The following is a 16,661-nucleotide window of genomic DNA, read 5'->3' on the forward strand; positions in this document are numbered from 1 at the left end:
TTGGAGCTAAACTCTGCAGGACACCGGCCCTCCAGGACCGAGTTTGGGCACCTCTGCTGTAGAACTAGACGCCAAAATAAATAAAATAAAATGCCGGCTAAGTTTGACAAATTAGTCATTAGAAACCACAGAAGAGTTTCAAGTTCAATCAAAACACATCTGATATTTTGCTAAGTCTGCTCCCTCTTATAAGGGAATATGGTAGGGGGTTGTTTAGGTAAAACAAGGACAAAATGTCAAACCCATGCCATGAGGCAAAGTAAACAAAGAGGACTTAAATAAAACTTTAGGTCATAGATGGGTACCTTACAGAGGTATTTAAAATCCAACAGTAACATTTAGTTTAATAAATGCCTAAAAAAGAAAAGGTACAACTGAGACTATCAAGCTGCCGGCAGTCCCTAGAAAAAGTCATCCTTCAAAATTATTTGGAAGACAAGCCACAAAGCCACAGTGAAGCCAACAATTTCTTTGACCATGTAAGTGGAGCAATGATGCATCAGTTTGCCATCATGAAATCTACGAAACGCTAATTGCAGGGTGGCACAAAAGAAGCCACTATAAAACATGTAGAGATGAAGATGAACTGCTAAAAGCATAATATTAATCCTGCGGTGAATGGGTCAGATTTTCTGCTCAGAGTTTTTGACAAAATTCAAATTGTGGCACAAATCCAACATTGCCCACACTTTAAACACTGGGCCTTATTCATGAAACACAAGCAGAATTAATTTTTGTGAAAACCATTCATAAAGCCATTCTCGCATAATTACATTAAATGCTCCACTGAATTAAAATGTATAAGAATGGCTTTTATAAATGTTCTACATTGAAATATGTTCTGCTTGTGCATCATGAATGGTATGTATGTATGGTACTGGGTTGATTTTTATTAGAAGTAACAGAGCAAAACAAAGCAAAAATAATGCAGAACCTGTTTCAGTTAGCTAAAAATATTAAGTTATTTTGAATATATATATATGTTCTACTGCCAAACCCCAATCCAATTCAATCTGGGCACTATTCAAAAATTGTAGTGCATCATCTTAAGGGAAAAAACCCTGGAACAAATATAAATAGAAGAATGGGCTAAAGTCATTCCCAATTTAGATTTTTTTCCCCATTCCCACCAATTATGGTATGGTCCATTTCACTACAAATTATGAGGTCAAAAAAAAAAAGAAACATGCATGAACAAATTGTTTACAATAAGATGCATTTAGAATATAGATATGCATGAATTTTCATTTCATACAGACTTTAAATTCATTTATAGCTTTGAAATCTAAATATCACAAGAACAAAACAGAATCCAGGATCTGTAATTCAGTAAAATGAAAATTGGTTAAGAGTCTGAATACTTAGTTCAGCCAATCTAAAATGTTAAATACCCCCCAAAAAGTGGAAGAAACCATCATTTCAGTTGCTGACAAAAGGCTCTATTTTATTTTTCTGTAATAGAAGAGTCCTTGTTGCTCAGTGTCTCTCTCAGTGGCTGATGTATCCATATCAATGAGTATCTAAAAATGCGTCCTCGAAAACCTCTCTGATTTAACCAGAGGTTTTACATATGAGCCATAATACACAGAAAATTAATACCATAAGCTGTAATAATGAACTGTAGTTTTCTCTCCTGCTGCTCGTACATTTTTCTCTACCACAGTATACTATCAGTACAACGGTATTAACAGCTCTCAGCTCTTAACATAGAGAAGAGGACCAGATACCTGAGATGGCAGACAGAAAAAACAGAGGAAGGACAGAATCTTAGAGAGAGAATGAGTAGATAAGACCATGTGACCATTTGTGCTAAGGTCATACGAAACTAAAAAGACAAACACAGACGTTGAGGAAGGGGGGAATAAGTGCTTGTGAAGTGACTGGTAGTTACATCCCATTTACGGATTCATTTGCCCCCCAAAAAATGAAAGGTAAAATTGGAATCAGAAGCTTTCACTCAGAAACACTCCATCATGCACATGTTGAATGCAACAACTGTAAGGCAGTTTCCATTTTTTCAGGAAAAAAAATACAAGAAAAAAAAAAATGTTGGCCTCTCCATTTGCCTTGAGTTTATTTGTAATCGCTGCGTCATCATGTGTCTCTCCTTTCTGTCCTCCCATGTCTTCTATTAGCATTTCCTCAGAGGAGTCCATATGACTAATGGGAGCTCACGATGACGAGAGGCTGACAGTTCCAGTGCAGGAGAGGCTAACACTTAGCAGGCAGAGCCATGTAAAAACCAGACGGCGACCAGAAGAGAGACTGGCCCTGACAGATATGATCACCAAAGCCGATGCTGGTGGAGATTTCGACTGAGGACGGAGCGAACGTCTGAGGTAAACCTAGAAAGGGTGTGAAAAAACAGTAAGGGCAACTTACTGAAGCAGCAACATAAGATGTGACAAAAGTTCAATCAGAACAGAAAGATTTGTGGGTGATATAGCAGTCATGTGCAAAAACTCCCAACCAATTTTTACTTGTTTTATGAAGAGAAATAAAGAAATGAACTTTTATTTCACTGTAACAATATATCTCACAATATAGTTAGTTTTGCTTTAAATAAGGTCATTATGATATCAACATTTTTGATACCATAGAAAGTTCATAATTCTTGTCACCAGTGTCAATATCACAAAAAACTAATACTACCCTAAAAAAAAAAACTAAAAAAAAACTCAAGCTTACTGAGGACAAGTAAACAGCCAATGATCATAAAAAGGATAAGAAACTAATTACAAGCAATAGGACAAAAAAAAACTACACTAGAACTAAAGTAGAACAAATAAATAAAAAATGCTACATACACTGTATAAAGTAATCCAATAAAAAACACTGCCTATTCTTTACGGTGTCAATTAAATATATATTTCTTCTAATTAAAGTTACAAAGGTGATTTAGTCAAGAGCAGTGAGAGATTTTCTCTCTTTTGTTGTCCGATTAACATGAATGACAGACAGCAGGAATATTAGACTGCTGTCACTTTAAGAGCTGCTTGGATCCAATATACTGTTACACATGTTTTCTTTCTCAGCTCTTTGCTTTCACTTAAGACCTAAATTACTGCGTTTATGAGGATACATGCAAAGACAGGCATTTTGACATGCAATTGTGTGTATTTAACCATTCAAGGCCTATAAAGCAGCAAAAATAACTCAGTTCTTCACATGCACATAGCGAAATGAGTTCTCTTTCGCTGATGATTGTGATTCAACAGCTTAAAATACCTTGTTTTTTTTAACCGTAATGCTTAAAAATGCGTACAAATGATACGTTTACACGACCGCGTAGCACAGCAACGCCACGTGAGCATGTAACCGGGATAGATGATAAAAAAATCTAAATTTCACAAAATCATGTCTACTGGTGTATTACCTACACCTAGTATACATTCAGACAGATATGATGACATATGTTCAAACTGTGCAGAATTGATTGGGCATAAATTAGGCCTAGTCATGATTAAGAGGTTACTATGACCATGACTTAAAGAAATGTTAATACCTCAATGCATCCAACATTGGGAGCAGGTTAAGAAGCTTTAAGAGCTGCTTGGATCCAATATACTGTTACACATGTTTTCTTTCTCAGCTCTTTGCTTTCACTTAAGACCTAAATTACTGCGTTTATGAGGATACATGCAAAGACAGGCATTTTGACATGCAATTGTGTGTATTTAACCATTCAAGGCCTATAAAGCAGCAAAAATAACTCAGTTCTTCACATGCACATAGCGAAATGAGTTCTCTTTCGCTGATGATTGTGATTCAACAGCTTAAAATACCTTGTTTTTTTTAACCGTAATGCTTAAAAATGCGTACAAATGATACGTTTACACGACCGCGTAGCACAGCAACGCCACGTGAGCATGTAACCGGGATAGATGATAAAAAAATCTAAATTTCACAAAATCATGTCTACTGGTGTATTACCTACACCTAGTATACATTCAGACAGATATGATGACATATGTTCAAACTGTGCAGAATTGATTGGGCATAAATTAGGCCTAGTCATGATTAAGAGGTTACTATGACCATGACTTAAAGAAATGTTAATACCTCAATGCATCCAACATTGGGAGCAGGTTAAGAAGTGCTGTGTCGCTTGGGTCACTGAACCACGACTTTATAGGTATTGCATTGTCTGAGGGTGAAAACAAATTAAAATGACATTAATAAAACAATTTATTACACAAAATAAGTTTTGCACCTGCTAGATTTTTTTTAATAGATGCTCAAGATGAATGTCTGTCTCCCTAAACATAGGATTAACATTACATTTTGAAAATCAGAGTGGACTGATACTAAATCATCTTGAATGTGCTCGCCATAGATGTACAGATATAGATCTCTAACCTGGGTGACTTCGATAAGCTCCAGGCGAGTTGTCCAGAATGACTATACTGGAGAGATCACTGTGTACTACAGACAGATCTTTTATGTAGCTCCCTAAATCCAAAGTACAGTGCTACAAAAAACGGGAAAGAGAGACACAGATGAACAGTTTCAGTAATTGAACAAACAGACATGAAAAACTACTTCCTAGGCAGGATCAATCAACAAAAGTCTGTGCAGAGAGTAAGAACTGGTCCTAAAATACCTTATCAGGAGCAAATGTGGAGGCAGTGGGTTTTTTACCTGTCTGTAGTATCTTCTTTTGAGGACATCCCTGTTGTTATCCAGCTTATCTGCTACAGCCGATCCATATATCTCCATACTAGCTGTAAATACTACCAGCTCATACCACTGACTAACCTGATATATACCAACAAGAGGACACACTATACACATTAGAATATTGGTGAATTAATTTTGTCAAAAGAAAAATTTGTTCACAAAGCAAATGCAAGTAAACTGGCAACTTTTACTAATGAAAAAAAATTACTAATTTGTTTGCTCATCTGCTCAAATGACAGAATTTACTCACCACTTCTAGAAAGAAGTCGACGTGTGGCCTTTTATGCACAAAAAACCTGACTGGGTGTTTGTCTATTACCACCTGAGAAAGAGAGAGAAGGGGGGGGGGCAAACTTTCATGCATAATCAAAATTGATCAAGTCTACATTTTTTAAATAGGAAAAACAGTAATATTATGAAATATTATTATAATTTAAAATACCTGTTTTTTTATACATTTTAAAAATTTAATTTATTCCCATGATGGCAAAGCTATTTTTTAGCAGCCATTACTCAAGTCTTCAGTGTCAAATGATCCTTCAGAAGTCATATGCTGATTTGGTGCTCAAGTAACATTTCTTATTATTATCAATGTTGAAAACAGTAGTGCTGCTTAATATTTTTGTTGAAATCATGATACTTTTTCCAGGAATCTTTGATATGAATAGAAAGTTCAAAAGACGGCATTTATTGAAAAAAATTGAAATCTTTTGTAACATTGTAAATCTACATTATAATAATTTTACTGTCAATTTAATGCATGCTTGCTGAATATAAACATATTAATTTCTAAATAAATAAAAAAATCAGGTTTTCAATAGACAGTACATTTAGTCATTTAGCAGATGCTTTTATCCAAAGCGACTTACAAATGAGGACAATGGAAGCAATCAAAATCAACAAAAGAGCAACGATACGCAAGTGCTATGACAAGTCTCAGTTAGCCTAACGCAGCACACAGAGCAAGGTCTTTTTTTGAAATTATATAATAAAGAAAACAGATAGAAAAGAAAAAGAACAGAGCAAGCTAGCGTTAGAGGCCTTTTTTTCAGTAAAAAGCAGTATATGCATGTACCTTGAGGATAAAGTCTGGCGGTGTACCAGGCCTCACTGTAGGTCTAAGGACGCCATCATGGTGAGAGTGAATTAAAGTCTCATCCAGATCCAACACCAGTATCTTCCTCTTCACCGCATCTAAGCAGCAAATGGTCAATACGCGTCACACACAGTGAAAAGTGGTGATTCAATGTTCAAAAATCCCATTAATTTTAACATCTCATGTCCACCAACCTCTCCCAATCCTATGCCAATATCATCTCATGCATTTATTATAAATTATAAATATTTATCATAAAAAAGTTAATATTTTACAGAATGCTTTACAGAGGAATCAGTTCTACCCAAATTATAAGGTACTCGCTTCTTAAAAAAACAAATGTTTGCTGACTGATTTTGATACAACCGATTCTGGGTCACAAATTAATGTCCTCAAAAAATTGCAACATTGCATCCAACTGTGTGGTTAGAAGCTCCCCTAGTGGACAGAACTGCACATAACAGAGGGGGAAACCGGTGAGAGAACTTACTGAGTCTGTTTCTGGAAATAGGGGAGAGAGGTAATGTGTCATAACGCACTGTTTGGTACTGTATTATCTGTGGAAGACAGGACAGCAGATAGAGACAGAGTCAATGATTCACATGGAACATGCGATCTTTTCCTCGCTCCCAAAATGTACACATCCAGATAATCAAACCAATCATACAGAGGCCCTGTAGAGTTCTGGCTCTTTTCATGACCAATTTCTCTTCCTAATATTTCCACTTCTTTCGCCCTTTCATCACGCTGGCGCAAAGCTCAGATGAGGGCATCGTATAGCAGACATCTATATAGTTACGCACCTAGAATGGCCCCATACTGCCACTACTGGACTATTAATACACCTCCAAAACAGCTGCCAAAAGTAGTCACAGAAGTGTAAGGCAAGTAGAAAAATCAGTGTACTTTTCATATCTACTTATGCAGTGTGACTTTTATGTATAAAATACAAACCGTTTTGTGTGATTAGCATAAAACTTATATATATATATATATATTAAAAAAATACATAATGGATGTTTGTGGAAAAAACTGAAAGGTAGTAGCAGTAAAAGCACTAAATTACAATTTACTAGGCCACACGTCACTTGTTTTTGCTCAGGTAGTTACGTGAAACAACCCAAGGTCATTTTGAGCTGTTTTTGCAGAGAAGCCCCAAACATTATAGTCTTGGATGCATCAATTAGAACGGTTTGAAAAATAGAAACATTTCACGGTATGCCACTGTTTTCCAGCAACGGTGTGTTTATGAAATTACATGATAGCCGTATTATTCTTAACAATTATTAGAAATTAAAACTTAATTTTTAACAAAACATATAGGCCTACATGAAGAATAAAATATGTATAAGATTCTTTTATTGTGGGGTAAATTGAAACATTGTAGAACCCTTGGCCAGCTGAAAAAAAAACACCTTATTGTCAAGACTCGGTATGGAAATATTTGATATTTATTGTGCTTTAATAGTTCTGGGTCTGTAACTCCCTTCACGGCAGGCTAAACAACATATAGTAGGGGTCCATAGTCCAAAGTAATTAGGACATACAGCACCATAAACAAACCTCCCCAGGATTACAGAGGTACAGCAGACGCAGGCACAATCTGAAACTTACTACTGTGCCAAAGTTTCATCAAACTTTTTTTGATACAATGAGTAGGAGTACTTAAACACAAATCAACAATTAAAGCAGCACATAACAAATCGAAAACATAATTCTGTACTCATATACCAAGTTAATGTTATTATTACAGATCCTACAATGACCCAGCTGAATAGTGCATGTTTGTTTGCACTGAGGACCATAAAATTTTGCATAAGTGACAGCTCAGTAAATACATTATCAATTCCAAAAATCTGAGCAGGGTTAAAGGGTTAAAACAAGCAATAGGACTGGTTACTCTTAGGAATTTGTGCATGAAAACAATATTACTTGTTACAAAGTTTCTAACATATCAACAATGCCAGGAGATGTTTGTCTTTTGAAGATTATTTGAAGACGGGAGCCCTTAAATAAAGAAAAAATATTATTTACAGATGACATGTCGGAATACATTATATACAGAACAGAAAAAACATGTATTCACATGACATATGTTGACTTGCTCACCGTTCGTAGATGCTTCCTGAGGATGTATAAAATGAAACTCCATATTCTAGACGTCACTCCAAGAAAAGTGCGAATCCCAAGTAAACACTGTCGTGTCTTCAACATGCTGACAGTCGACGAACAGCACAGCGGTGAATCATAGAAGAGACTCACACTATCCACTAGAGACCAGTGACTTCAGAACTACGGCTACAGCTAATCAGGCCGGCTAACCACTTCCCGCCGCTTCTTTGCTTTTAAAGTAACGCAAGCGAGGCTAGCCAAGCTACAGAAACCAGACACTCTGCTACACTTGGACCAGCCAGTGACACAACACTGTTAAAATGTCAAACGTCTTAAAGTGTGTAGCCACGCACACAAACAAACCTCTGCGAACACAGGCTAACTGGACTTGTATTTCATTGGCAAGGTAGCTAGCTCTGGGTCTAGCCAGCTCTACAACAAATGATCCCTCCTCGGATTGACGACTCTTGTGCTCGACAGGTTCGATGGTAATCTCAAGACTTCAGACAAACGGCAAAGTAAGCAAAAAGTCCAATCAGACGCCATCAAATTCGTTTCAGTACATATCCGGGAGCAAACTGTGAGCCGCCATCAGTACTTTGGTTTCGTCACTTCCGAGAAACAACAAGCGTGTCCTCCTCAGTGAAGCTGGGTCAAGAGAAGAACGAGGACAGGGTTCTGGAGATGGAGCCACACGAGGAGACTCAGAAACGGTCAAACTCACAGATACATTCACAAATATATTGTTAATAACACATGACACTTGCTTTCATCTGACATAATAGAAGGCCAATAGGGCGAGCTATGCAACAGATAAATAACTAAAATAAAAATAGGAAGAAATCAAATTTTATTTGTTTTAGTTTATATTGATTTTTGATAAATAATGAAGATGCCTCATGCGTTGGAATTTCATGTTGGAAAGGTGTATCTGCTCATAATAATTGACAATCATGGATATCAAATCTTCACTTTTTCCAGATGCACTTAATTATGTCTTCAGGGAAAACAGATCCATTTTTGTCCAACTAAATATCCTACAAATTGAGAATGTTCCTCCATCTTCCATCAACCTGCAAGTCAAATCGTGGTTCATCAATGTAATAATATAAATATTTCAGTTGTATTGCAAATATTTCAGTCATATTCATCACAAGTCTCAGTGACAACTCTTATATATATAATCTTCCATCAACCTGCAAGTCAAATCGTGGTTCATCAATGTAATAATATAAATATTTCAGTTGTATTGCAAATATTTCAGTCATATTCATCACAAGTCTCAGTGACAACTCTTTTATATATATATATATATATAGAGAGAGAGAGAGAGAGAGAGAAATATAAATTAAAAAATATAATATAGTTAATATAAATTATATAAAATAAAATATATATAAATGTCACTTATTAAAATTTTATTATATTAATATTTCCAGCAAATTTGCAATGAAAATGTACTGCAGTGTATCACATCCGTGTGGACTGCAACAGATTTGCCAGTTCTTGATGTGAGATGTTACTCCACTCAATCACCAAGGCTCTTGCAAATTCCCTGATATTTCTGGGAGTGGTGGGGTTGGGGGACACATGATTACATGTGGTTTGTCACTACAAGGATGATTAGATGTCCTTCATGTCTCCCTGCAGCAATGTCTTATGTGTCGTACATTGTGGCGATTGCCGTTTATTGCTCCGGCCACATCTGCACATCTCATAACTCCCTGCAGCAGGACTATGGCATGTTCACAAAGGTGATCTTGGGCATCTTTTTTTGTGTTTTTACGTCGTAAGGTATTTTAAGTGTCACCTTAATTGCCTGTTGCCTATAAACTGTTAGTGTCTGACTGTCCCACAGATGCATGTGCAATAATTGTTTATGGTTCATTGAACATGAATGAAAAACAGTGTTTCAATTCTTACTAAGAAAGATCTGTAAAGCATATTTGCATTTTACAAAATTATCTTTAAAATACAGTATCCTGCAAAAAGGAAACAGACAGAAATAGACCTTTATCAGGTTAGAATTCAGGGCTGTCCAAACTCGGTCCTGGAGGGCCGGTGTCCTGCAGAGTTTAGCTCCAACCCTAATCAAACACACCTGAACCAGCTAATCAAGCTCTTACTAGGCATAGAAACTTCCAGTCAGGTGTGTTGAGGCAAGTTGGAGCTAAACTCTGCAGGACACCGGCCCTCCAGGACCGAGTTTGGACAGCCCTGGGTTAGATGCCATATTTTTAGACAATTTCATGCATTAACTAAACAATGCAGTGCTATACACCCCACAATTCTAAAATAAATGATAAACATTTACAATTGTTTTGAAATGTAGTTCTTTGTGTTAGCGCACAAGTAAGTGGGCCTTGTTTGTGGATCAGTGCACTTGCATTCCAAAGTTTGGTGCTTTGGTTAAAAAAACAAAACAAAATGAACAAACATATTTTTTGATGCATGAAGTACCATATTTATATATATGTCACTCTGAAAGGAGAATACAACATTTGAGATGCTATTGATGCGGGAACCTCAGAAACAGGCCTGAGAAACGCTGTTGTAGTGCGGGCTCTGGCCAGCAGGCGGCGGTATTTCCAATGGAATGTGCAGCGAATCTGCAGCGGGCGTAAACCTCGTTAGCTGGGCTGGTTTGTGTGAGAGAAGGACTGAAGGAGATCTGTTTCTGGTTAGCTGTGGGTTAATATTATGCGAAAGATGCTAACCATCATTTCTAACGTTCTGAGGGGCAGCGCCAGCAGGAACGTAAGTATTTTATCCCTTGATTCATAAAGTGTGCTGCTTTGCTTTGTAAAGCAAATTTACGAATGTTTTGAAGGCTAATGAAGCGCAGTAATGCATGTTGACCTTGCCCTGGTACGCAAGGCCCGGCTGACACCCCGCTAAAGACACATTGCTGTTAAATTCTCACGTTTGTGCTGGTTATTTCACGTCAACCAATGTAGCATTTCTTTTTATTATTGATGTAAGTATAATCCGATATTTTACTGTTTGTACAAAGTGATTTAGCTTGGCTAGCTAGCTAAAATGCACTGGGAGGGTAACGTCTAAAACTGGTTAGTCAACAAGCTGTCATGGAACTAACGTTAACCTATAATAAAACACTGTAACAAATTAGAAACAATGTACTTTTCAGGAAACGTTTGGTTGAAATGGTAGCCTGTTTCTGTAATTCTCTGTCAGAAATAAAAGGTGACCTCAGTGAGAGAGAGACCGTCTGTCTTTCATCATATTTACTGTCCAGTGGCAAATGTCCAGATGGTTGATACTCTGTTTTATGCAACATTTAGTGGACAGCAATGTTTTAGTCTGTTTCTAATAGTTTAATGTCACTCAGTTCTTGTCAAGTAGGAGTTTACAACATTATAAGCGTGTCCAAAATTATTATATATAACATATAAGAATTAATAAGATATTTATGTATATTATTATTATTATTAATGTTGTTATTAAGAGGCAATATTTTTTACTGTTAAATATTTTAAGGGGCATATTTATACCTTTATGAGGGCATGTTTCTCCAAAACCTTATAACATACTCACTTAGTGTCTTCAAAGTGACTTCAAATACTTTAATCAAATTTTAATAGATTTTTTATTTTAAACAATTGGCCAGTCACTTTTTTAGATTATATACCTCTATTCTTTATTGCTAGTTTGACATGTAAATGCTGTTTCTTATCTGTCCTACTTTTTTTTTCCTCATGAAAAATACTTCCATATGAACTACACATTTGTTCTTAGATATGATAAACTCCTTATTAATCCCATAACTACATTGGCCTGAACATATAACAAAACAACAAAGGAATTCAAAACACGGGTATATTGATGTATTTTTTTCCCCTGAGCCCTGATTAATTTCTTACTCTAGATGACATATTAAAAGTTGCAGTTCATCTGTAATCACGGTATCAATTTTATTCCTCTAACTGTGACCCTAAGTCTAATAATAAAAGATTTGTTGACACAATGAAATGAATGTCGTTGGTCTGTTGGCACAATAAAATGAATGGAATTTTGCAGAACAAGTCAAGCATCTTTGTTTTCGTGATAATGATACACTTATTTCTTTCTCTCTCAATCTCTTTCTCGTTACTAATTCTTATGTCTCTCTCTCTCTCTCTCTCTCTCTCACTCTCAATATCACATTTGCTCATTTTTACTGTTCCATGGGCTTCCTTTAAGGGAGCCGAACTGGTATCAGAGGTAAGGATGGTAGTTTTAGAAATGGGCTTATTGACATGACGTCTGTGTGTGCCGCTCTTTTCTTCAGTTTTTGTTCTCTACGTGGTTAGCAGAACAAGTCAAGCATCTTTGTTTTCGTGATAATGATTCACTTATTTCTTTCTCTCTCAATCTCTTTCTCTTTACTAATTCTTATGTCTCTCTCTCTCTCTCTCTCTCTCTCTCTCACTCTCAATATCACATTTGCTCATTTTTACTGTTCCATGGGCTTCCTTTAAGGGAGCCGAACTGGTATCAGAGGTAAGGATGGTAGTTTTAGAAATGGGCTTATTGACATGACGTCTGTGCCATCCGCTCTTTTCTTCAGTTTTTGTTCTCTACGTGGTTATGAACATGATTATTATGTTTGCTTGAAATTATTTCATTACGAAGACTTTCTTCCTCCCTTATTATTTTTAGATCATCTTTTCTTCCTCACTTAGTTTCCAATCACTGGTTTTGACATATTAAACATGCTTCTGCTACATGCTTTTTACTTGCTGCTCATATAATCGTGGCTGTTTTAGTTTGCTGTGTTATGGGTTTGAGGGGAATAATTCTGCTCTATTTACCCGAGCCATTTACTATATCTCACATCATACCTTTAAAACACACATAGACACACACACACACACACACACACACACAGACGTGTGTATGTTAAAAACACTCCCCGTTTTGTCATGGAAAGTACCCTTTTTTCCTCTGGTGGATTTAGAATCTTTTTTATAGGAAGAGAGACATCAATTGAAACCTGTTTGAGATACATTGTGGCTTTCTGGTATTTGAAGTTGTGATATGATTTGGCCAATAATATTATATGTCCATGTGATGAACAAAAATGTCAGTGTCAGTAAGTTGTCAACTGTTTTGCCAATACATACTTTTTTTTTTGTTAATTCTGAGTAAATATTGCACAAAATGTGTTCAGTTCATATCACTGTACATCTCAATTTCATAATGAAAATTGCATATGTGGTTATTGGCATTATATTGATTATTGGGCACCCTGCTATCTAGAAATCAGTGTCTGTCAACATCTGCCATTTTGACCATTTGAATGTTATCTGACTGGTAGCCATCAGTAGTTGTTTATTGCCTGTGAGTTGCCTAGTGTAGGTTAGCATAGATTAGATTGGTTTGTGCAGTAAAATGCCGCCTTTGTGGTCTCTAAATGCCTAAAAGTCTCTTCTTGTTCCTTTAAATGTTCCCTTCTTATGGCCTTCTGAGTCTGAGCCTCTGGAGTGACCTGTGCCCTTCTTTTTACAGTCCTCCACTCTCCGGGCCGTTCTGCAGCTCCTGGCGATCCAGAGCGAATATGCTAATTTGACCGCTCCACATGATCATGATCCCGACCCCCTTTTACACTTAAAAGATGCACAACCCCACAGCCCTTTAGCTTCACCTCCTCTAACACAGATACCTCCTGCAGAATACAAAGATTTAGGACACACTAGCAGTGGCCAGGCTTTAGGACACTTGGGGCCACACAACAGACCTCTGACAGATGTTGTTTCCTCTGAGGCTATAGCTCAGAAAGGAAGTTACGTGGAACCGCTCATGACCAGTGGTTCATCCATCTCAGAAGAAATAAACGTGGTTCCTCCACTTACAGAAAGAGTATCAGAAAAAGAAAAACCTATATTTGAAAAGATCATCAGTCCCGTTATAGATGTTCCTCCATCACCTGCCCTAATTACAGTTAAGTTGCCTAACCCAGCCGCCAGTCCAGCACAGTTATCCCCTGCAGTAGCTAACAGCAGTTCCAGCGTAACCAGCACAGACCCCCACTGTCCCCCACCAGCCGAGAGCCTCCTGGGCCTTGATAATTCCTTCCCAGAGATCACCCACAGCCTGGCTGGAGAGACTCCCTTTCCAGAGCCACAGCTTGCTGTGAGTACTGGCAGCCCCTATATTAAAATTACATACTGTCTCTTTCATATGTATATATATATATATATATATATACACACACAGCTTAACATCATTTTAACCCTCCTTATGGTGTATTGCATGTCCCTTCCACTTTACCCAGAGCACTTGCATACTCCAACTCACAATGCATCGGCCGATGACACTTCAATCACTAAACAGATTGTTCTTCTACAAACTTTATTTGTTTTTTGTCACTGTTAGATAATTCAGCTTTTCCATTATAGAAATAAATGATTTTAAAATATAATAAAATAGAAAACGGTTATTTAAAATTAATTGTAATAATACGTGACAATATTAGTGTTTTACTGTATTCCTGATCAATTAAATGCAGCCTTAGTGAGCATCAAGGCGAAAACATTAAAACATCTTAATGCATTTGAAAGCATAAACATTTTTTTTCTTTTGGCAGAAATGTGACGTACACAAGCTGGAGGAGGGCCCTCCACTGCAGGCTGTGCTTACAAGAGAGGAGGGGCTTCAGTACTACCGCACGATGCAGACCATAAGACGTATGGAGCTCAAAGCCGATCAGCTCTACAAGCAGAAGATCATCAGGGGCTTCTGTCACCTTTATGATGGACAGGTGACACACAGATATAATCTTTACAAGCACAAGATTATCAGAGACTCTTTGAGTTCTAAACACTCACTTTTGCCAGTGTAAAATAAGCAAATTTAATATTATTCTATGTTTTGATTCACATGGTTGCGAAAGTCATTTGTAATTGGTTCAAATGTTGACAACATGGTGAAGACAGAAACACTTACAGGTGCATTGTGTTCTCTAACAGGAAGCGTGTGCGGTTGGTATTGAGGCAGGTATCAATCTATCAGATCATCTAATCACAGCCTATCGTGCCCATGGGTATACTCTCACTAGAGGGGGCACCGTTCGTGAGATCATGGCAGAGCTCACTGGTGAGAACATCAAAACAGTTTAAAGATCTGATCTCTTATTTTTCTCTATTATTTATTGATTTGTTTGTTTATCTGTTTGTTTATTCTATCCCTCTTCTATGCGTCTCTATTTCTTCCATCAGGTCGTAGAGGAGGCATTGCTAAAGGAAAGGGTGGGTCTATGCACATGTACACTAAACATTTTTATGGAGGAAATGGAATTGTGGGAGCTCAGGTAATTTAAATGAATTGATTAGAGTACCTTATGAATAGAGCGCAGATATCAGTACTGAATAAGTATTAAGAATAACTATTCATGTGTATCCCAGGTGCCTCTTGGGGCAGGTGTAGCTTTGACCTGCAAATACCTGGGCAAGAACGAGCTGTGTGTCTGTCTCTATGGTGATGGTGCTGCAAATCAGGTAAGTCACTTTCACGCAGCTCCAAACAATCATGCTAGTCCGAATGAGTGATTTAGCTGCTAATTCTGCTACTAAATTTGAACAACTTGTGCATTCTAATGAGTATGTAGAGGGAGGTTTCATGCACACTTTTGCACTGTTTCTGCAGGGTCAGATCTTTGAAACATATAATATGGCATCTCTGTGGAAGCTGCCCTGCATCTTCATTTGCGAGAATAACAAATATGGCATGGGTACTTCTGTGGAGAGAGCGGCGGCTAGTACTGACTACTACAAGAGAGGCGATTTCATCCCTGGATTGAGAGTAAGATGCAGGATGCTTTTACTTGTGTCTGAATTTACTCTTCATGTCAGGATATCTCCTCACCTGTTCTCTGGATTTGTAGGTGGATGGCATGGACGTCCTTTGTGTAAGGGAGGCCACCAAATTTGCTGCTGAACACTGCAGATCAGGAAAGGTGAGCTCTGGTTAGAGTGATGTGAAATTGTAGGGATGTAGGGATAATTGTTACTAGGGATGCTCCGATTGATCGGCTACCGATCACTATCGGACGATAATCGCTTTGGGATGTTTGATCGGCGGTCTCTAAAAAGGCTGATCTCAAAAAAACGATCTCAAGCTGATGATGCGCCTGCTGTGAGAGGTTTGGCACGACATGCAGCGGCACTGTCTCAGTCTCTGTCCAGCGCGGGTGAAACAATTATAATGCTTCATGCTCTCTCTCTCTCTTTCCCTCTCAAAATGCGCAAATGGCTTCACGTCTGCACTATAAGCGAGCTGCAAGCTGCACAGTTGACACAGGAATTATCACTTGCACAATCGAGGCAGTGTTACATCGTCACTAAAGTTTATGAATTGCATTTCTTTTTAATTCTTACCAGTGTTTAAACCATTCAGCACTCGCGCGCTCTCCTGGAGACTGAGCGCTCATGCACACTGGCAGCGCACACACATAATGCCAAGTTCACACACACACTCCGTTTGCAGTGCGTATGCGTATTTTTTTCGCACTCATGTTGACGGATTAATAAAGGCTTAGCATATTTTTTTCCACGCTCATGTTTAACGGATTTTAAAGCATTCACTGCACACGGTTGCGGTCCGGCAATGCGTTCCAGGAGCGGTGCGTCTGCAGCAGTGCAGAGATCGTTTCCGCTGCATGCGCTAAATTAAAGTGACAGCGCATTGTTTGCTGTAAATATGGAAACGAAAATGTAGAAATTACACCATAAATGCATATAATTAAAGTTTGCTGTGTTTCATCAACACATATGGC

The 16,661-nt window shown here is 37.7% G+C and overlaps 2 protein-coding genes across 2 annotated transcripts in view; one reads left to right on the plus strand and one right to left on the minus strand.

Annotated features, from left to right (window-relative positions):
* Positions 1-1,351: 1,351 nt before the first annotated feature.
* On the minus strand, positions 1,352-8,557 carry ctdnep1a (CTD nuclear envelope phosphatase 1a). Its single transcript, XM_016558130.1, has 8 exons — positions 7,886-8,557; positions 6,267-6,333; positions 5,756-5,874; positions 4,931-5,002; positions 4,642-4,758; positions 4,360-4,471; positions 4,063-4,147; positions 1,352-2,345 (listed from the first exon to the last, which is right to left on the minus strand). The coding sequence occupies exons 1-8, from the start codon at positions 7,988-7,990 to the stop codon at positions 2,285-2,287; spliced, it is 738 nt and encodes a 245-aa protein (XP_016413616.1). The 5' UTR covers positions 7,991-8,557; the 3' UTR covers positions 1,352-2,284.
* A 1,950-nt stretch (positions 8,558-10,507) lies between these two features.
* Positions 10,508-16,661, plus strand: part of LOC107744478 (pyruvate dehydrogenase E1 component subunit alpha, mitochondrial-like) — an 8,549-nt gene continuing 2,395 nt past the window's right edge. Inside the window, exons 1-9 of the mRNA XM_016558148.1 lie at positions 10,508-10,645; positions 12,089-12,109; positions 13,397-14,245; positions 14,475-14,648; positions 14,857-14,983; positions 15,106-15,197; positions 15,292-15,384; positions 15,533-15,688; positions 15,771-15,852. Of these exons, the coding sequence (XP_016413634.1) occupies positions 10,589-10,645; positions 12,089-12,109; positions 13,397-14,245; positions 14,475-14,648; positions 14,857-14,983; positions 15,106-15,197; positions 15,292-15,384; positions 15,533-15,688; positions 15,771-15,852 (1,651 nt within the window). The 5' untranslated portion in view covers positions 10,508-10,588. The remainder of the gene's footprint in view (positions 10,646-12,088; positions 12,110-13,396; positions 14,246-14,474; positions 14,649-14,856; positions 14,984-15,105; positions 15,198-15,291; positions 15,385-15,532; positions 15,689-15,770; positions 15,853-16,661) is intronic.

This window comes from Sinocyclocheilus rhinocerous, unplaced genomic scaffold (assembly GCF_001515625.1).
Source record: "Sinocyclocheilus rhinocerous isolate Xijiao unplaced genomic scaffold, SAMN03320098_v1.1 scaffold196, whole genome shotgun sequence".
NCBI lineage: Eukaryota > Metazoa > Chordata > Actinopteri > Cypriniformes > Cyprinidae > Sinocyclocheilus > Sinocyclocheilus rhinocerous.

Coding starts and splice junctions, on each gene's coding strand:
- ctdnep1a (XM_016558130.1), bottom strand. CDS start 7,990: ATGTTGAAGACACGACAGTGTTTACTTGGGATTCGCACTTTTCTTGGA. Junction 5,003..5,755: donor CGCCAGACTTTATCCTCAAG/GTACATGCATAT, acceptor TCTCTTTCTCAG/GTGGTAATAGACAAACACCC. Junction 4,472..4,641: donor AAAGAAGATACTACAGACAG/GTAAAAAACCCA, acceptor CGTTTTTTGTAG/CACTGTACTTTGGATTTAGG.